Consider the following 21,645-nt stretch of genomic DNA (forward strand, 5'->3'; position numbering starts at 1 on the left):
ATTTTGTTTCGTATACATATAAGATGATTTAACTTTTTTAATATACTAGCATTATTAACTTAATCATTCAAAAACAAACATAATAGTAATCATTCATGAAAATATAAAATTTGTACTGTGATTGCTTCTTGTTTTATGAATAATTTTTCATTTACATTACATATAATTTGTAACAATTTATTTTATTTAATAACAATAAAAAATCTACACTTTTAATAATACTAACCATCTAATAATATAAGTAAATAAAACATGTGTTAGGTAATGTATATTAGTCCTATTAAGTGCTTTCTAAAATGTATTATCTTTTGCTATAGATTATTGTTGCATGTAAGATAACTTAATTTCTGTATTATATTCATAAAATAAAGATTATATTTAGTCAATTAATGCTGTATAGAATTTATTCCGCTTGATGTATTATATTTCTTATATCTTATTATACAATGAATGTATAATTATAAATATTACAAACTCAAAAATGAAAATGTAATAATACTAATAATATTACTATTTTAAAAAATTAACTATAATTGTAAATATGTTATTTAATAATGCTAATTTTATAATGATATACTTATTTGTAAATTCACTAAATTATACTGTCACCACTTGGGTATTCTTGTTTAGAGAAATGAATTCCACCAAACATTGCATTGAATCTTGATCGTAATCCGTGTTGCACATTTTTATATGTTGTTTCTTGATGATCCTTTTGTACTTCTTGAATTTCCATATCAAATTTATTTTGGATTTTATTCAATGCTAATAAAAAGAAGCATATTAAAACTAATTTGAGTAATAAAATAAACAAATTATTCATAAATTATTATAACATTATTAAGTGGAAGCTTTATGTCACAATCTTGCTTTGGACTCTTTTACCTTTCTTCAGATTCATATCATCCATTTCTGTGTTACTGATTTTAGATAATTCTTGTCTGAAACTCTCCGTTATTTTTTTTCGAATATAATCAGCTTCTATTTCTTGTTTAGTTCGCGGTATTCTGAATCGGATGCAACAACAAAGTCCAATCAGTACACTAAGTAAAATAGAAAGAATTATGCCAGCAAGTTGCCAAACGCGAAATCCTGGTAATGCTTCATCTTCTAACCACTCTTCAACTCCTCCCTCTACACAATCTCCAGGTCGTATCGCTATTTCATTAGGTGAACATGGTGAAAAAGATGAAGATAAAATTGATGTGATAGTTGATTCATCCAATTCCTTCATAATTAATGACTGAAAAGATTCAATCACTTGAAAGTTTAAGTAAAAAAATTTTTTACTGGAAAATAAATATCAGTATGGTTATTTCATTTCACTTCTTTGTAATATTAATCATATAATTATATTTTATACCATGTATAATTATAAATTTAAACTTTAATTAAACGGATTTTTACATTAAAAAAATAGTGTAAAATAATATAAAGTTTGTTACTAAACACTATCAACAAAGTATTTCAATTAAAACTTTATATTAATATCACATTATAGTATATATGCATACATTCTAACTGTATGTACTTACATATTTAAAAAAATGTAATAGAATCTATATTAACATTGAAAACTTTTTCATTTAATCGTAAGAATAATTAATACAATGAAAAGTTTTAAACAGAATATGTGGCGTACTGTATGAAAGAACAGGCATAACTGAAATTCTAAGAGGCACATACTGTAGCTTTTGTGTCGGTGTTAAATAAAGAAGTGTGGTTATTAATGAATACCCGTATTTGGCACTCCTAGTTTTCACCTTCAGCTTGTCTCCCAACCCTAACATCCATTTGCTGATTACAAATCAATAGTACTAATTTTCATAGTAACTAGATCAATATTTTCGATTAATACAAACAAAGGTTTGATAATTACATCACTTATAGAATTAATACTTTTATTATCTTACAATTATACGTTAATGAGAGAGACAATAAAATATAACTAATAAAAATAATTTATCAAAAAAGATGGTACTACGTTATTAAACATACAAATGATACATCAGTATTACTTTATAAAATCCACGTATTCCTTGTTATTTTAAACATTATCGTTATACGTGGAGTTTATAGAAAGTAACAATTTTCATGAAATTAATAAACACAAAAAATGTTTAAAAAAATAGAACATGCGATTCTGTATCTTTGATCATAAAAATCAATAGCATTAAGATCACATTTTGCATGTAGAAGTAGTAAAACAGGATATTCTTTAACTTTATTCACAAACAGACTATGTATTCCCTGATTTCTTCGAAGACTTTATGCACTCTTGTAATATTACTTTAAGAATTTCAATATAAAATGGTTTTTTAATCATGCGTTTTGTTACTGCACATACATTTTAAGTATGTTTACAGTAATATAAACTTTTCTAAAGAACACTGTACTGTTCAAAGACAATGAGTGGTAAGACTCAAAGACTGACAGCTTTTAACCCATTAATTTGATGAATTAGAATCTTTCATTACAAACAATATTTCTTGCCAGAAGATCAAAAAATTTCTAGCAAATCTATGATAAATGAGAGCTTTGTCATTTATCTTTTATTAAAACAATATAAGGAATATAATTTTATGTTTACACTCATTCCTTTCTGATGAACGTTCTACCCCTGTAAAATATAACATTCTCTTATTTATTATTGCAATTACAAAGAACTATATTGTTTTACAAAGAACTTACGTAATGGTCTTCTTCTCAGTATTTTTCGATTGAGATCTTGCTCTATTTAATATTTTTAAAAAGTCTGTTGTTTTGGTGCGCATCCTTGAATGAATATAAACTTTGCTATATTTAATATGATAATGTAAATAATTTCTAAACATGTGTATTAAATCAATAGTATTATCGCGAGCTTCTCTATTCGTGTGCCTTGGAAATAATACTGTGGAGAGAAAATATACAATAAAAGTTTCAAGTATTTTCAGCATTTTGTGTTTTTGAAAATTTGAATAAATCAATAGTTACCAAATGTAATGTATCCAATGCAGTCTCCAACAGCTGCTTCAGAATCTTGTAATTCTAATGGTGGTTCACGATGATTAAATAAAACTTGTGGAGCTGTATGACTTGCACGCCTGCCTTCTTTCAATTCTTGTAAAAATAATTTTCCAATAACCATATCATCTTCATCTTTAAATATTGTGCTAAATACCACTGTTACTCTATCACTTTTGGCTTCAACGTACCTACACGTAAAATATATATAAATTAAATAAATATTGTTTATTTTCATTATCTCTGCAAAATGAAAGTATGTTCTTACATTGTTTCTTCGTCTCTGTATTGAATAACAGCCCTTTTTTGCAATTGGGTACCTGGTGAATCGTAATATTCTTCTTGGAAATCGAAATACTTTTCAAAAACACTGGCAAAACAATGTCTTTTTAAAAGTGCAACTTTTTTAACTAATGATTCCCAATCTTCAGGCAAATTTTCCAGGTCTATCAATACAGAGACATTGTAACCTAATAACGGAATTCCAATATTTATTACAGAATTTTGTTTAGTAATTTCTAGTTAATTTAAGAGTTGTTATAGATTCAGATTTAGATTCAATTAAATTGTTTACCATTTTCAGGGGCTATAAGATAAGGTCCATATTCACGTATAAGTAATTCATCAGCCCCGTGTTCTTGTAATTGTTTATAAAATTTAAGTAAAATACTTATCTGTAACAAAATAAAGCATATTAATAAAAAAAAGAAAAACATGAAACAAAAAATATTAAATAAAAATAAATAATAAAATTAAATTTAATTATATAATCTTTGAAATGAGCAACAAGTAATAACGAAAATATACTAGCATTATAATTCAATACAACAAATAAATTCTATTACTATTATAGTATGAAATTACATACAAAACTTATTAAGCAACAGAAAGTACAAATGCAATAAAGCTTCTTGAAACTTACTCTAATTTTTGACTTGTCGCCACTCAAGTTAGAAATGTGAAACAGAACTCCATCAAAATCTGCTATAACAACATCTGTAGACTCTGGCTTGTGACTACGAAGAGAATACATTTCAATTAAAAGCATAAGATACAAGATTGCAAATTGATTGAACAGGTAAAAATTATGTGAAATAATTTTGCTAATAATTCCATCTACATATTATTTGTATACATAATTTACTTACGCCTCAGTACAATTATTAACATTAAAATAATCGCGCGAAAACGATTAAACAGAAAATCAAACATTACGAATGTCGCATTTTAAATAAATACTCGTTTGACATAATGCAGGAACGTCTTGTATTCAAAAAGAAATTTATAATATGCATGTATATAGATATGTATTAAATATTAAATATTTCGTTCCAATAAACATTGCTAACTTTCGAAACGGACACCGCCCCGATTTGTAATCCCTGACTTTATCTTAAAAATGTGGAAAACATCTTGACCTTAAAAAAAAGGAAGTGCTTCACTTACCCGGATAGAGCATTTTTTATTTTATTACTCAACGTTTCTTCTAATATCCTATTGTGTATCTCCAACAAGATCATTATTATGTCTTGTGTTGATTAATTTCAATATTGCAACACGGTAATTACTAATTACCTCTACCGAGAAATTTAACCATATACACGATTCTGACTAATTTCTAATCTCTTCTCTTGAACCGAGTGATCGCAGGTTTAACATAGCCAGGACACCCAACGTTACGCCGTGCCGCTACCAATAGCAATTGATCTACCGGACAATACGCGGGTTATACGTTGTTTCCCATCGAACATGCTGAAATTTTCATTTTCTGATTACTTTCGTTTCGCGTAAATACGCGTACGTGGAAGCGAATATTTTTACGAACTAAATATTTAAGAAACGTGACAATCAATGACTGCGTTCTACTAGTTTACAAGTAAGTTACTAGTCCCACGGGAGGCTATCGAAGTGTTAGTTCACGAAAAAAATAAAACAAATTCTAAATAAAATGGGTTTTAAAGTATTTGAAACTGATAAAATGACAATTTTGTAATGATAATCTTGATTAATTAAACAAATATTTTAATTTTACGATATACGTTTAGTAGAAATCTTGCAAAAAAAATTCTTTAGATTTATCATTTGTAAGTTTAATATATATATATATATATATATATATATATATATATTTTTGCAATTGTCTGTCTCCCATTTTTCAAAGTATTACAAATTATTTATTTGAAAAATTTCGGAACGTTTTCAGCAGTCCGCTGGCGGTCATCGTTGCATGTAAAGGGATCGTTAAAGGAGATCGTGAAATGTGTATACATCCTAGAGCAGAGAATAATTTCTCGTAAAACAAAAATTAATTAAACGGACTAAAAAGAATGCTTTGAGATATATTACACGACTTAATTGGTTACGTTTTTGTTGTAACAAAATTATATTGTTATAGTTGGTAATCACATATCACAGTTAGATATAATCTGTGGTGAAAATAAACTGGCAACAGTGTCAACTTTTTTCTGTGTAAACATAACCTGTACAATATGGTCTTCCACGATTTTATTAATAATACGTTTATTTGTGATAATACATTTTGTCACGGTAAATAGAATTAAATAATGATACAGTAAAATTATAGTGCATATATATCACAAAGTATTACATATATATATATATATATATATATATATATATATATATATATATATATATATATAGAAATATCACTATCAATATATATCTAGAATATATATATAGAAAAGATAGCTTGTATGTTTTATGTTTAATTTCTTACATCATAATTATGATAACGTGAAAATTACGGTGTATGGTATGTAAAAATACTAGTTTGTACAAACATGAATGCATATTCTCTCTTAGCATGGTTTCAGTGAATTCTATTAAATCAATGTACAAAATAGAGAAAAGTAAAATGATAGCATACTCATTTTACGTTCATATTTCTTTCAGTATTTTTTGAGATTTTACTGATTTTACTGATTTTAACATTATTTTATTACATAAATTGATCATGATAAAATATTCAATAATAATGAGATTAAATGAATAATAGTTTTTAGTTTGAAGAAACAAAATTGCAAAGTTATTTATAAATTGCACAAATGCTTATGGCGTAAAACGAAGCAGCAGCAGATCATTGTACAATGGCAATATCCAATCGTAAAAATATATCTTATTGATAGTTATTATATATATATCTTATTAATATTATTGCAAGTTCATTCTACATTCGAGTCATACTACATTATATATTTATTTTCAATATTCTATTTTACTTTTTCATAGTAATACAATGATTCTAAATTTTTAGAAATGTAGTGCAATATAAATATAATATGTACATATTCATTGTGCTTCATTAGCAGTCAATAAAACTTCTGATATTTCTTAAATTAATTATCTGATCAATATAAAAGTTTGCACATTGAAGCATGGATATGTAGGCGCCTTATATCTCAGAAATAAATTAATTTATGATTGACATCTCGTCAAAAGATATCAAATCTAGTTATCAAAATCAAGAAATTAAAAGCGATTTTTTTGTCATTTTTTAATTTGACTCTCACTCTGTGACTGACATTTAAAATATATTGTAATCATACTTATTATTATCAAAATGTATGCTACAATTATTGACTTGTTTTAATAAGTAAAAAATTTATTTATCTTTATTCTATAAAATAAAAATTGTATGTAGATTTAGCGCAGAATTTTTTCGGATGAAAAAGCGAATAGCAGATCGGTTCGGAAAAAAATGTTTTAAAAGAGCACATCGAATCGTTAGTTAGAAAAATTTTAATGAAATTGTCAAAAAACGCACGTTGTAAGTATTTCTTATTTTTTTATTAATATTGAATAATTATGATATATTACGTTAATTATCAGAAGTCCTTTTATTTTCATAATACATTTTTTACAATAAAACGTTAAAATTCCTAGCTACTTTTTGTACTTTTAATCGGAATCAAAACAAATTTCAGTTTAAATTTTGTATAGTAAATTAACGCGAAATTATTTTTATATGTAATTTTTATTGTACGTAATATAGTTGTTATCAAGCAATATCATAAATTAATTCAGAACAAATTCAGAATAGTGCGACGCTAACTTTCACTTAAAAAAATAAAAAGTAAAAAGAAAACGACGAATTTAACTTTTTCACAAAAATATAAATATTGTAAAATCATGTATTACGTACGATATATAGTTTACTTGCATACATTTGTTTGCTTATTAAAGATTATAATAGCATTTAATGCTTTTAATTTTTAACATCTCAAGATTTTATTATAAATGACAATTATAATAATCGCTTATTTTTCATTATCGTGTTATCTTGTTATTTTCAAAATGCAGCGAGATATTAATGGAACGAGCTATCAATTCAATCGCAATTAATAAATCAAAATAATTTATATTTGATTCGAATCGATTCTGCTTCCAATCTATAGTCTATGATTTTCCGTGGTTTTGAATTTCAAATTTCTAATTGTCTACATAATCAATATATGAAAATATAGTATATATGTACATGTGTTGATGTTATCTTTGAGTAAAAGCTTAATAATTGCAATTCGTTCGTATTTTCCGTTTTCAGCGTTTCGTACGATAGAGAGATTTTAATAATACAAGAAGAACACGTTGATAAAATAAGTTATGTACACAATGAGATTGTATAATAGCGCATTACATTTTCATTCGGATATTTATTTATAAATGAGGTGACATGACATGCGCCACGGAAAATAGGACATAGCAATGGCTTAAAGAAGAAAAGAACATCGCGTGTACACTACTATACACTTCGGTCGTTTCGATGCTCAATAAATTTTGCTGTATTTTTCGCATGTCCAAAAACTATCCTCTGTTGTTCCAATATAACATTTGTTGTTCTTTGAGACACGTACAAATCGTACACGTGCAAATGTTGTGCTTGAAATTGCAATTCAAATGTCACCAAAGCAACAGAGAACCCGTTCTCGATTCAAGGTAATATTTTTCGATTTACGCCATGAATGCACACTAAGGTTATTACTTTCAAAATCAAATGACAATTTATTTCTCAATATAAATATAACCGTTGTAACAATATTTATTGTATGCAGTATAGTTGTTATCAAGTATTGTCATAAATTAATTTAAAATAATAAAAAGAAACTGATAAATTTAAATTTCTCACAGACATACAAAATATTGTATAAAATAATATATAAGATTCTTATTTCTTCCATAGAACATTTAAGGAATGTTTTAGGGATTGAATCCAATTGATTTTATTGTTTAATATTATGCATACATGTAATGTCATGTGTATTTTTTAAGGTGATAACTCCATTTCGATCACTGGTTCTCTGTGGTGAAAGTAGGCAAGAAATGGAAGATTGGTTGAATGCATTAAGAACAGTAACAAAGAATCGTATCCAGACAGATTCTGGAATTGCAGAAATGCTTAGTGGCAATCATCATTGGTATGCAACAAGCCATGCGAGACCAACATATTGTAATGTTTGCAGGGATGCTCTTTATGGTAAACAAACACTTTATTATATAATTTTATTATAATAATGAATTATATACAATTTATTATAATAATAAAGTATATATAGAATTTTATTTCCTATTATTAGTATATGAAATTTTGTCCTAGTTTAATACTGTAAATAAAATTTATGATCATTAAATTTTATTCCACAAATATCAATAAGAAATTAACAAATTGCATAATATATTTGCACTATTAAAATGTAATATTAAAAAACAATGAATGTATTTAGAAATGTATCAATTCTTGTATTTCTAACGATATTTTATTAGATATGAATGTATAAAAGTTGTAATGACATTGAATGTTATAATTAATTAATTGTTATAAATAATTAATGCATATTATAAAAGTAAAATAATAAATACATGTCATAAATAATGCATATTAATTAATATGCATTAATTATACATATAATATATGTACATTGATTTATATTATAAAATTATAGGTGTTACTTCTCATGGTTTAAGTTGTGAAATATGTAAATATAAAGTTCATAAACGATGTAGCATAAAAGCAATAAATAATTGCAAATGGACCACATTGGCATCTATTGGCAAGGACATTATTGAGGACCAAGATGGGGTATGTGTAAAAAATTGATTAAAATTGTCCTTGTAAAGATATTAATTTTTTAAAAATTACTAGATTTGTATTATATATTTATTTTTTATTTTTGCTGTGTAGAAAGATTAATATATAGCTTTTCTGTTAAAATATATTTTTTAGTATGTGTTAAAAAAAAAAAACAATAATTCAAATAAAAGAAAAATTTGAATAAAAAAAAGAAAGATTTCTACTTGTTATGAGACATCAATGTTATTCTTTTATTTTGATTGGAAAACAAATTGTAATTGTTATAGTTCATTTTTTAAACTATTTTTATATAGAACATTACTATGCCTCATCAATGGATGGAAGGCAATTTACCAGTATCCTCAAAATGTTCTGTATGTGACAAAACTTGTGGCTCTGTACTCAGGTATAATGTTAATTTATGAAAAATATGAACCAGTTTATATTTGAAATTTGTATTTACTTTTTTATATCAACTATTTAGGCTTCAAGATTGGAGATGTTTATGGTGTAGAGCTACAGTACATACAGCTTGTAGACCTGCCATAAGTGTTAAGTGTCCATTAGGACCAGTTAAATTGAGTGTAGTTCCTCCTACAGCACTGCATAGTATAGGTGACATTACTTGTAAATTTTTGGTAACATATCTAATATTTAATTCACTTTTTTTCTATAGTTTAGTTGCAATATTTGATAAATACTGTTTATTAAGCTTTTATATGTATAAAATGCAGCATAATTTTAGAAAATAAATTTTTTAGTCTTGTAATACAATGATATTACATAGGTATATATCCAGTATTTTACATAGTATGCAATAATTATTTAATAGGTAGTGATGAAGCTTGGGAAGCTACAAGACCTACTGGATGCAGCCCACTTTTAGTATTTGTAAATAGTAAATCTGGTGACAATCAAGGTATTAAATTTCTTAGAAGATTTAAACAATTATTAAATCCAGCACAAGTATTTGATCTTATAAAAGGAGGACCAGGACCAGGGTAAGATGTTTTATAAAATTTTATATAATTTTAAATAATGTTAATACAATTTATTAATATATTTTTATAAATAGGTTAAGATTATTTCGTCACTTTGATCCATTTCGTATTTTGGTATGCAGTGGAGATGGCTCTGTTGGTTGGGTTCTTTCTGAAATTGATCGCCTTGGGATGCATGTAAGTCAAAAGTTCATATAATCTTCTGATTTTGTAAATATTTGCTAATTGCATGATTTTAAAATATTATTACGTAGAATATATATAAATTCACTTTGAAAATGTTTGTTATGCAGAAGCTGTAATGCTCTGTAGAGTATTAATATGCATGAATATAAACTATATACAAATATTATTGTACGATTTAGAAATTACAAAATTATTTTAATCAGAAACATGTTTGAAATGAAAGTAACAAAAAAAATTTACTCTTTTTGTCATTCGCATGTTTGCATTTTATTGGAATGTTATAATATCTTGCTATATAATATACCAGAATATTCATATATATAAGATATCCCATTAATTCTGTCTATCTCAAATATAGTTGTTTTTATTAAGTAACAAATTTAGAAAATTTGTAATAGATATGGTGATTTCAAATAAAAAATATAAGGGATTGGAAAATTAATTTTGTCTTTTTAAACAAAATATCCAACTTATTATAAACTAATTCAACGAAATAGCAAATTACGAATATAAAAAGATCAAGTTATAAAATTCATCATTTTTGTGAATTTTTTACTAAATTTTTTCTATTTTCTTTATAAATAAGCAGTATATTTATTTACTTTTTATAACATAAATTGTTTTCTTATTTTCTCTTTAACGACAATCTTATAACTATTATAATAAACCTATGAAAAAAATTGTTGAAAAACATGAAATATTTAACAAAGCACTGTATTTACTATTATAGTGATAAAAAATATCAAACATCTCTGGAGTTAAGTATTTTTATACTCAAAACCAGTATAAATAAATGATAGCTCAATAAAATCAGTTTAATAATTAACATAAAAAATGCATCAAAATTGATTTTCTTGTCTGCTTTATTTTTTTCCTATATGAAGACTCTATCTCCATATTATGTCTTACAGTTACATAAGATTTTTGTGAATAGCAGTGATTTTAAAGCAATATCCATAATTTGCTTAATCTTTCTGTAATAATCAAAATATATATCAAATTTATTATTAGCTAAAACTATTAGATGAAAAATTATATATTAAATATAAGGAAAATGTTGAAGAAATTCATTGGGAAAGAATTTATATTTTCTCAAATAACAACAAGATATTTATAGTTGTAAGATAATATAAGAAAAGTAAAAGATTAAGTAATTGAAACTAAAATTTTATGCAAGTTAAAAATATAAATATTTAAAATTATTTTTGAAATTCCAGCTTACTAAAATAAATTTATAAATATTACAAAAGATTAAGTGTATAATAATGAAAAGCTTTAATATTTTACACAGCATGGCGTGTCTCTTTTATAATTTTATTTCAGATGATACTGGTGTTTATGCATTAGGATTCTTTATATACGTGAAGCTTCATTAACTTTATTTATTGTAGATGGTAAGTGTAAGTTAAGCACGCACTTTTTGATAATTCTTGAATGTCTTGTTAGTTGTTATTTATACATTACAAATATTTAAGTATCATATTATTTATTCACAATTTCATGTAGTAATTCTTTCTAATTTTGTAATATAATAATTGTAATTATAATTGCACATTTATAATTTAAGTAGTTACTGGCATTAAAACCTATTTTATTATAAAAGTTGTCCATTATAAAATTTTATGTTATATGATTTATTACAAAAGCCTGTAAGATATAAAATTTAAGAAAGATATAATTCATATAAATCATGAATTATCAAGTGCAAAAATTGTGTAGGAAAATGATATTATTTCATTTAATAAAATATATATTCGCATTATGATTGTTAATTATTAATTTTAATCTAATTTTAAAACCCAGTTATTACACATGATAATTGTAGCAAACACAATTAATTAAATTACAACAGTAAAACAAATTTAAAAGTAAAGTGAGTCAATAAAGTTATTTTACTAGGTAATATAAAGTTTTTTAGTAAATTATTTACAGATAAATACTGAAAACACATAGAAAAGTAAATAAATAAATCGGTATAAAATAAATATTTAGAAAAAGAAAATGCTTAAATAAAATTTAGAGAATATTTTTATTAGATACTTTTCGCTTTAAGAGGAAAGTTTTGAGAGAAATTTCCGAAAGTTTGTTTCTTATGTTTCACTTATCTTGTTACATAATTCAGTGTAATTATGAGAGACTGGAGCAGATTGGAACCAATGGAATTTGGATTAAAGTACAAAACTATTCTTCCTATGATTATAACAATGGAATTAGTTCCTCTGGATTTGGATTTATAGTGGAATTCTACACCAGACGATTCAAAAGGTGTGTGATTGATCTGTATAATGTTCCATATATTTGTAGATTGCAGCAATAGTGGTAATATAAGGTATAATTACAAATGATAGTATTGAGAATCAGTTTCATAAATCTTAATAGTACAAAGAATGTAGGAGTTTTAAAATTTCTTTAAATCAAATATTACAATTGTTACAGACTTATGATAGGCTTATAGGTTGTATATATTTTTATTCATATTATTAAAAGGTTTTATAAGATATTCAATGATAAAATTTAAGTTAGTACATGTTTATTTCATTTTTTCTTCTTAATAATTGTTTGAGTTGTTAGAATAGTGCATTCTTTCATAAGTAATGTTTAGAAACTTTTGCACATTTATTTTTAAGTAAGTGTTGGTTATGATTTTACTGTTAAATTAGTAGTTTCAGATATTGAGTAGCCAAATGCTTGGATGACATTAGTTAAAATTTATTGAAATCCAATTAGATTAAAAATTCAGTTTACTTTGTGTTTTTAAACAATCTTTATGCAATTATAGTTCGTAAACTGATATAATTGATTAAAAAAACAATTATTTTTTTATGTATTTCATATATTTCTAAAATATAGACATTTTATAGTACATGTTATAATTTGAATTTTAATTATTAATTTGTTTAGACGAAACAAAATTTATGAAAAGATATGAAAAGATTATGTCTAATATTATAATATATAATGCATATATATAATAATAATACTATAATTATGTATCATACCTAATACAATGATTGAAGATAGAAAAAAATTTATAGAATAAAAGAAGGAAAATTAAGCGATAATTTAATATTGTTGTTCAAGATAAATTTTAAGTCGTAAGAAACTGACAGAAATGGCTTTACAATTGATAGTAATATTCTTACTACAATTTATATCCACATCTGCAACAAAACTTTTCTAGGAACATTAAGGTTCTATAATAAGAAATTTAGGAAATAGAATACTATTTGCACAGTAGACTAATATTAAATATTTTATAATAAATTTAATATTGAAAATTTGTATTTTTATTATAAGAAACAAACTTCTTTTTTCTGAATGTTTAACTATTGCTTTGCTTATTTGCGATGTATGTTGTGTAATAGATAAAAAATTATTCATTTTATAGTGCAACTCATACCTCAATATTTATGTAATTATTCTATTATGTTTATGTACAAAATAATTGATTAAATAGTAATAGTGTATGATTATAGACTTCGAGATTTTAAAACTTTTTTATAAGTATTAATTATTTTTAAATACTCGTATTTTTAAGAACTCTAACAAAATCATTCTTTGCATAAAAATTTAAAATAGAAGCAGTGTCAAGTTGGAGTTCTACCATTGGGAACTGGAAATGATCTGGCTCGTGTTTTGGGTTGGGGATCTTCTTGTGATGATGATGCTCATTTACCGCAATTGTTAGAAAAATATGAAAAAGCGGGCACAAAGATGCTTGATCGATGGAGTATTATGACTTTTGAACGTAGCATATCTTTGCCATGTCCTAAAAGTGTTTTAAGTCAGTCTAACAGTACATTAAAATCTAGTATTACCCATCAATATGAGGATAATGTTATTAGTCATATAACAAACATTTTGGAATCAGATCAAGAAAATGTAGTTTTATCTAGTATTAAGTAAGTATTTCATGCAAAAAATATAGTGATATTAAAGTAAATCTCTAATAATTATTAAAAATAAACTGATTAATTAATTTAAAAGTCTGCAAATAAAATTATTTAATATGATAAAAGTAATATGAAAAATATGATACATATCAAGAGGCAAAAATTATTTTAATAAAATGTTTATTTACAGAATTTTATGTGACACAGTAAAAGATTTTGCAACATATATAATGGAAAATATAAACTCAGAGGACCAACATGTGGAAGAAAAATGTAAGATACTTCAACAAAAACTTGATTTGTTTTTAGAAATATTGTGTAAAGAAGAAGGACATCTAAATGAGAATTTAGATGATGCAGACAACATTACTTTAACTACTGAAATTTCTGTTTCACCTGATATTTGTGAAAAAGGAGTATTAGAGAAACGGGAAAAAGATATAACAAATTTGAAAAAAGTTCAAAAAAAAAGACAACTCATAGAAAAAGAAACAGTAATGTCAAGGTGTGTTAAACATACATACATATAAACATTAAACATGCATTTATCTAATATAAATAAAAATGTATAATATTCCTATTGAATTTTAGAGCAAATAGTTTAAAAAGAATTGTAAGAAAAATTGTGGAATATTCGCAATTGATTACGGATGATCAGATTAATACAAAAGATGCTACTAAAGTAGGAAATAGTTCACTAGACGACGATACTATAATAAATTCAATATCAAGTAAGTTTATAGTAATAATTACCTTAAATTTTTATTAAAAAGTTTGTAATGCATTATTTATTTTATTATTAATGTTTATAATATTATGAAAAAATATGTTTCAGATAAAAGACAGCAGCTGGATATTCCTGGTTTAAGAGTGGACCACGTTGATAATTTATCTGTAGGACCATTAATAGAATCTGTAAAAAGCACAGATAATTCAACGTGTACTAGTCCAACGCCTAATGTAGCATCTCTGAGTCCAATACCTGATCTTAGAAGAGATTCTCAACCCGAAGAATTATTAACATTACCTGCACCTGATGGTTTTGCTGATAGTAGACGAAACAGTGAAAATTTGCAAAGGTATCCATATATTTTGATTTTTTGTATAACATAAATTATTGATGCAAATGAATATAATACAAAATATATAAATTATATAATATAGAAATAATAATATAATATAATTATATAATATAATATAATATAATTAAATAATATAATATAATCATATACTAATATTATCATATTTTGTATAATATTATATTATAATATTATGCATATTTAGAATTCAAAAACATGATATTGTTATTATCTTTATATATATAAACTAATAACGAATTAATAAACGAATTCAGAAGACTTTATAAGTTAAAATAAAGCTTCTAATTTAAATAAATATTATAAAAAGTGCAGAAACAATAATAAATTATTATTCGATTTTATTTTCAGTTCATTTAACTTTCATATGTCTATGGACAATGAACAAGAAGCAGAAACACCAGAATCTAATGATCAACAAATATCTGATTCTAATAATGTAGAAATTTCTTCAGAATTTCAAGTTAGTGTTACAAGAACTACTTTTGATACAAGTTCACCTTCCGAAGATGGAACTACACAAGACATTTCTTCTGAAATAGATTCAATCCAATCACCAATACATGAAAATAAAGCTAAGATGGAAACAATTAAAGGTAATTATAATAATATTATTAATATTTACATAACCTACTACTAATATTTGGGTAATTAGACTATAACTATAAATTAGACTATAATTATTTTGAATTCTATTTTACACAATCTGTAGTAATACAAATTTTTTATTTTCTTTTATTTTATTTGATTTATCAGAAAATTATTAAATTAATGTATTGTAAATATGATATTAAATTAATGTTAAATTATTATCTTTTTTAAATTTATTTATAATACTTTAATATTTTTATATATTTTATGCCATTTTTAATTTAAAATATTTTTTATTAATAATTTATTTAATTGTATTGATATAAATCAAATTTCAAATCAGAATGATAAAATATTATGATTAAAGTGTTCTAATGAATATTTAAGAACAAAGTTCACACAAACATTTTTATATGTTTCACGTATTTGTTTTAGGATATATAAGTAGTGATGCATTTGATTCTGAAATTAGGCATATTGATTCTCCTGATAATTCAGAAATGGTCACTAGTGAAATACAAAATTCTGAAAGTTTAATGGGACAAGATTTAACTAGTATAATGAATGGAGAAGAATATGATTCTGTAAGAGAGTATTTAGAAAATGAATTAGAAAATACTGATCTTACAAATGAAATTGCTAAACGATCATTTAAAAGATCAACAAAAAGTTCTACTGTTATAGAAATAGAGGTAACAAAATTGATATTTAGTAAATATAATTTTATGAAAAAATTTATATTACTTATACTTGAATTTACATAGATATTTAATATATGTATTGGTAAAAATCTTCTATTTAATTTTTATTAGAATAAAATAAAATACAAAATGGGATCAACGGGACAGAATGTAAACGAAATGAATAAGTTTAAAGATTCTCACGATGCCAAAGCATCTGATTTACTAAGTCCCGTATGTTGCTTTACTGTATCTTCGGATGCAACTCCAACAAACGATAAACATAACAACTTTCCACCTACAATAAGTGTTATCATTAATCCTCCCAGTCCATCAATGTCAATTGAAAGTCAACACGATTCAGATGTAGAATATAAAATGAATCCTTATTTAAGACGACACACTTGTGAAAGTATGGAAAGATGTAAGTTAACGTTTTATAGATTTAGATTTAAGTCATTATGCGCGTTATTAAATATAATAATAATTTTTCAAATAACAAAAAATTTTTACGATTGTAAATATTTCATTATATAAAAAATTGTATGACTTTTTTCATAACTTGTTTATACAAATATAGTAATATATATAAAATAATTATTTTATTATTTTTGTAAATGATTAGTAAGTGTAGAGCTACCAGAATCGGGTTTTTCTCCTCAAGCAACTCGTCGAATTAGCAGTGGAAGTTTGTTAAAAGCGTCAGAGGTTGTTTCTTTGGCTGCTACAGCTGCGAGATTTGGTGGTTCCAGTGTAAGTTTACGTCATGAAAGAGTAAAATCTGTTGACAAAACAGAAGATGTTAAAAAACTTCCAATTATTAATCCATTAGTTCTGTCACCTATGTGGCCGAGTGAGTAAATATTTTATTATGATATTTGTATATAATGTATAATTATAATATGTAATTTGTATAATGATGTTCGATAAAATTTACTGTAATTAAACTAGCATAAAATAATAGTACAAAATTGTAATGTTATTTATAATAATGTAGTGTTTTAATAGGAAATGAATAAGACATAAAGATATTTTAAATAATCTTATTAGGATTACATGAAGATTATATATTAATTTTATAATTTTTTGTCAAAGTATATTATTTAAACATCAAAAAACAATCAAAAGTATATTACTTAAACATCGAAATTTATTATTTTATTTATGTTTCCATAGATATTAGTGGTGGAACAGGACTTATTAGTCAAGCATTACTTGCAAATGCAGATGCACTTTGTGCTGCAGTATCGCCATTAATGGATCCTGATGAAACATTAATGTAAGTTATATATTCTTTGCTGTGATTTTATGCAATATAGACTAATATAAGTAATATTAATATTCTATAATTTTTGATCATATTCTTATTATATAGCAACTTATGTAATAATCAAATATCAATTTTAATAATGAGATTTTCAAAAAATATATATTAAAAATTAACTTATAATCAATATCATAATAATTATTATATATTAATGAAACAAGTGAATTATTATATAAATAAGAAATTAAAACAGAATACAAGATAAACTAAAATAGGTTTTTTTTTTAAACTTTATAGGGAAGGTTATTTTGAACGTTGTGTCATGAATAATTATTTTGGAATTGGCATAGATGCAAAAATTAGTCTTGATTTTCATCATAAGAGAGAAGAACATCCTGAAAAATGTCGATCACGAGCAAAAAATTACATGTGGTATGGTGTATTAGGATCTAAGCAATGGTTACAAAAAACATATAAAAATCTAGAACAAAGAGTACAGTTAGAATGTGATGGTCAACGAATACCATTACCTTCGTTGCAAGGAATTGTTGTATTAAACATTCCAAGGTATATATATATATATATATACTATTTACTTTTATATATATATATAAAAGTAAAATATGTATAAAATGTTATCAATATTCTGTGTATTTTTCAGTTTTATGGGTGGTACAAATTTTTGGGGAGGCACAAAAGAAGGAGATTTGTTTTTGGCACCTTCATTTGATGATCGTATATTAGAAGTTGTAGCTGTGTTTGGTTCTGTTCAAATGGCTGCATCACGATTAATTAATTTACAACACCATAGAATTGCGCAATGTCAGACAGTTCAAATTAATATTTTGGGTGATGAGGGAGTACCCATACAAGTTGATGGTGAAGCTTGGATTCAACCTCCTGGTATTATACGTATTATACATAAAAATCGTATGCAAATGCTTTACAGAAATAGGGTAAATAATTTGGTATTAGAATATAATATACATGTGTGAAAATAAATAGAAATACATTATAATCTATTTTTTGAATATAGGCACTTGAAACATCTTTAAAAACATGGGAGGAAAAACAACGCAATACACTCAACGCAATATCTCAGTCAGCATCTACTTTAAGCAATACACCATTGCAATCACAACCTAAATCTTTACAAGTACATAATAAACCGTCATATTTAAATGATGATGAAATGTATATTCTGCTGGGATTCATTGAGGTGGTTACAACTTTAGTCAAATGGGTCAAACTTCTCATTATATCACATCCAAGTTTGGAACCAGATTTGTACCAAGTTGCAGCACGAACAGCGCAAGCTCTTGAACAAGTTCACCCAGATGGGAAAATTTTACAAGGAGTTAGTAATATATCATTTCATATTATTATAATTCACATATATTTTACATATAATTTTTCTTGAACATGAATAATGTGAACATTTTTATATTTTTCCTATAATATAATTAATTTATTAAAGTATATTCTTTAAGCAAGTTATTTAAATAGTTATTATTTGTTAATTATTTACTTAATTGTATTATGTCGATATTATTGATCATATGATATTATATATGATCGATATTATTAGATATTTTTGAAACTATATTCATTTCTAATAAGTCATTTCTATTTAACAGATTAATTTAAGACCAGTAGTAACCGAGTTGGTGTCAAGTGCACGACAACTTTATGAAGATTCGTGTGAATTACTTAGAGATAAAGCACATAATCTAGTGAGTAATATACATTTTATACATTATTAACCCTTCTATCACTATAAAAAATGAAACTAAATGGAGCCAATTATCACTATAAAGAATGAAGCTAAATGGAGCCAATATTTCTTAAAAAATGTTTAACCAAGCATGCCGAAACATTCGTTTAACATGCAGCGTATGACAATCGGCTATTAAAGAGTTAGTAGTAGAAGGGTTAATCTTTTCTGATATTTTAATGATAATTTTTTAATAATAAAATTTATATATAATCTAGAAATTACGAGAAGATTTAGAAAGTAAGTTATCATTTTCTTTGGCCAGTATGGAACAAGAATTAAAAAAATTTACATTTGATGAAGGAGGCACAGGATTAGTATATTTACAAAACTTGCCATCAGATGAACAGGTATAATTTTTCACTTATAATTTTTAATTTGTAATATCTTAGTCTTTTCTAAGGATTTTGAAACTGTTATACAATATGAATTATTTGATATAGTTACTTTTTAATTAGATCTGATCAAAAAATTATCATCATAAATGATAAAGATATACACTTTCTAGTAATATTCAAAATGTTGCAATCAGAACTTTTCTGTTCTCCTCTTAAATTAGTTTTCAAAATTATTTTCAAGTTTTTTGTTTAGCTTTATGACTATTCTTTATGACAAAAAATTGATTCAACAATTCATCAATAAAATCGTTGATTAATGAAAACACTTTAAGTGATCACATTAATTTGTTGTTTCATCTTATACATATAAACATAATTTATGTAATGAATGAAATGAAATAGAAGTTTCATAAAATTACATTTGTATAGGGAGATAAAAAGAATCGTCATAGAGGTTTATTCTGGTTAAAGTTTCGACGATCAGGAGTTAATTCTGGAACAAATCCCATTCGAGATCAAGTTACTACGTGGGGTGTGCAAGAAGTGTGTTCCTGGTTGGAGAATTTACAATTAGGTGAATATACCGATAAATTTGTTTCCCATGATATACGAGGTAGGGAATTATTATCATTAGCACGTAGAGATCTCAAGGAACTTGGTATTACTAAAGTAGGACATGTTAAACGAATCTTACAAGCTATCAATGATCTAAATAATTAGTTATAACTAATTTAAATATTTAAAAGTATAAAATATACAATCAATAAAATAATCTGTTATGCCAGTTAATAATTATTCGGATATTGTAAAATGTAGGTTTTGAATATATAGATCATTTAAAAAGTAGGACAAGGATCGAATCCTTATATTATAATTAAAAATTTTATGTAACACAAGCATAACATAAATATTCTAATAAAAAGGGCACTTAGTGTGACACAGCAGTGTTATGAGAAAATTATTTTCTACACTGCTGTATATGATAAAATAATATTATTTGTGCCAAACTGTTGAACCGGTTCTATGTCAAAAGACAAATGATTATATAGGAATTATAAGAAAAACTTTTTATCCTTTAAAAATACAAATATGTTATAGTCATGTCTAATGAGATATATTTTAATGCAATTCCTATTATAAAATATTATTAGACATGAGCCTAGCATCAATAATGCATTTATTAAACAAAAAAAATTTTAATTCATTAATTTAAGTTATATTTGTTCCTTTGTATATTGTATAAAAATTAAAGACTTCAATCATATATTAATGTAAATTATAAGTTTGAAGATATATATTATATCATTATTTGTTGTTTTTTATATTTGATATATATTACAATTTAGAATTTCAACTAAATTTACTTGCAACAGTATTAATATATTTGAAAATTACATTCTAAATTTAAATATGAAATAAATATTGTCAATTATATAATTTACATAATGTATATTACATTACAATTTGTATTATTTACTCTGATTTTGATTTCTTGTGCAAAAAAGTAAAATGTGTATGTATGTATATATACAAATATGTTTAAGAAAAAACTATATTACAAAATAGGTTCTGTGATGTTTTAAATTCATAATTTTTTAAATGAAACTGGTGACAGAAACTGATATAGTTTAATATTTTCATATATAGCACATAGAAAATATTTCTTATACTATTCAATCTTGAAATTAAAACATACTTATATTAAGCAATATGTATTTACAAAA

The 21,645-nt window shown here is 24.6% G+C and overlaps 3 protein-coding genes across 12 annotated transcripts; 1 reads left to right on the top strand and 2 right to left on the bottom strand.

Annotated features, from left to right (window-relative positions):
- Nucleotides 1-499: 499 nt before the first annotated feature.
- LOC122530706 (transmembrane inner ear expressed protein) lies at nt 500-1,573 on the bottom strand. 2 transcript variants are annotated; one of them, XM_043657907.1, is made up of 3 exons: nt 1,536-1,573; nt 886-1,243; nt 500-765 (listed from the first exon to the last, which is right to left on the bottom strand). In XM_043657907.1, the coding sequence occupies exons 2-3, from the start codon at nt 1,232-1,234 to the stop codon at nt 593-595; spliced, it is 522 nt and encodes a 173-aa protein (XP_043513842.1). In that variant the 5' UTR covers nt 1,235-1,243; nt 1,536-1,573; the 3' UTR covers nt 500-592. The 2 variants fall into 2 exon arrangements, with proteins under 2 accessions (XP_043513842.1, XP_043513832.1); XM_043657897.1 differs by lacking the exon at nt 1,536-1,573 and having other exon boundaries at nt 501-765; nt 886-1,526.
- On the bottom strand, nt 1,565-4,682 carry LOC122530692 (actin-related protein 2/3 complex subunit 2). Of its 2 annotated transcripts, none has more exons than XM_043657878.1 (7): nt 4,453-4,682; nt 3,929-4,022; nt 3,581-3,680; nt 3,275-3,476; nt 2,977-3,197; nt 2,692-2,893; nt 1,565-2,620 (listed from the first exon to the last, which is right to left on the bottom strand). In XM_043657878.1, exons 1-7 carry the CDS (start codon nt 4,524-4,526, stop codon nt 2,593-2,595), a joined length of 921 nt encoding a protein of 306 aa, XP_043513813.1. In that variant the 5' UTR covers nt 4,527-4,682; the 3' UTR covers nt 1,565-2,592. The 2 variants fall into 2 exon arrangements, with proteins under 2 accessions (XP_043513813.1, XP_043513817.1); XM_043657882.1 differs by lacking the exon at nt 4,453-4,682 and adding an exon at nt 4,155-4,198.
- A 15-nt stretch (nt 4,683-4,697) lies between these two features.
- Nucleotides 4,698-21,128, top strand: LOC122530612 (diacylglycerol kinase eta). Of its 8 annotated transcripts, none has more exons than XM_043657758.1 (24): nt 4,698-4,882; nt 5,210-5,553; nt 7,571-7,962; nt 8,296-8,500; nt 8,967-9,103; nt 9,409-9,500; nt 9,579-9,709; nt 9,927-10,095; nt 10,170-10,272; nt 13,861-14,183; nt 14,365-14,679; nt 14,766-14,905; nt 15,010-15,253; nt 15,623-15,867; nt 16,298-16,554; nt 16,675-16,966; nt 17,168-17,395; nt 17,719-17,821; nt 18,107-18,376; nt 18,471-18,765; nt 18,846-19,166; nt 19,447-19,542; nt 19,802-19,933; nt 20,393-21,128. In XM_043657758.1, exons 3-24 carry the CDS (start codon nt 7,924-7,926, stop codon nt 20,639-20,641), a joined length of 4,386 nt encoding a protein of 1,461 aa, XP_043513693.1. In that variant the 5' UTR covers nt 4,698-4,882; nt 5,210-5,553; nt 7,571-7,923; the 3' UTR covers nt 20,642-21,128. The 8 variants fall into 8 exon arrangements, with proteins under 8 accessions (XP_043513693.1, XP_043513700.1, XP_043513709.1 ...); XM_043657716.1 differs by having other exon boundaries at nt 4,699-4,882; nt 20,351-21,128; XM_043657742.1 differs by having other exon boundaries at nt 4,699-4,882; nt 13,864-14,183; nt 20,351-21,128.
- The last annotated feature ends 517 nt before the right edge of the window (nt 21,129-21,645 follow it).

Source organism: Frieseomelitta varia, unplaced genomic scaffold, assembly GCF_011392965.1.
Source record: "Frieseomelitta varia isolate USP_RPSP 00005682 unplaced genomic scaffold, Fvar_1.2 scaffold_135, whole genome shotgun sequence".
NCBI classification, from domain to species: domain Eukaryota; kingdom Metazoa; phylum Arthropoda; class Insecta; order Hymenoptera; family Apidae; genus Frieseomelitta; species Frieseomelitta varia.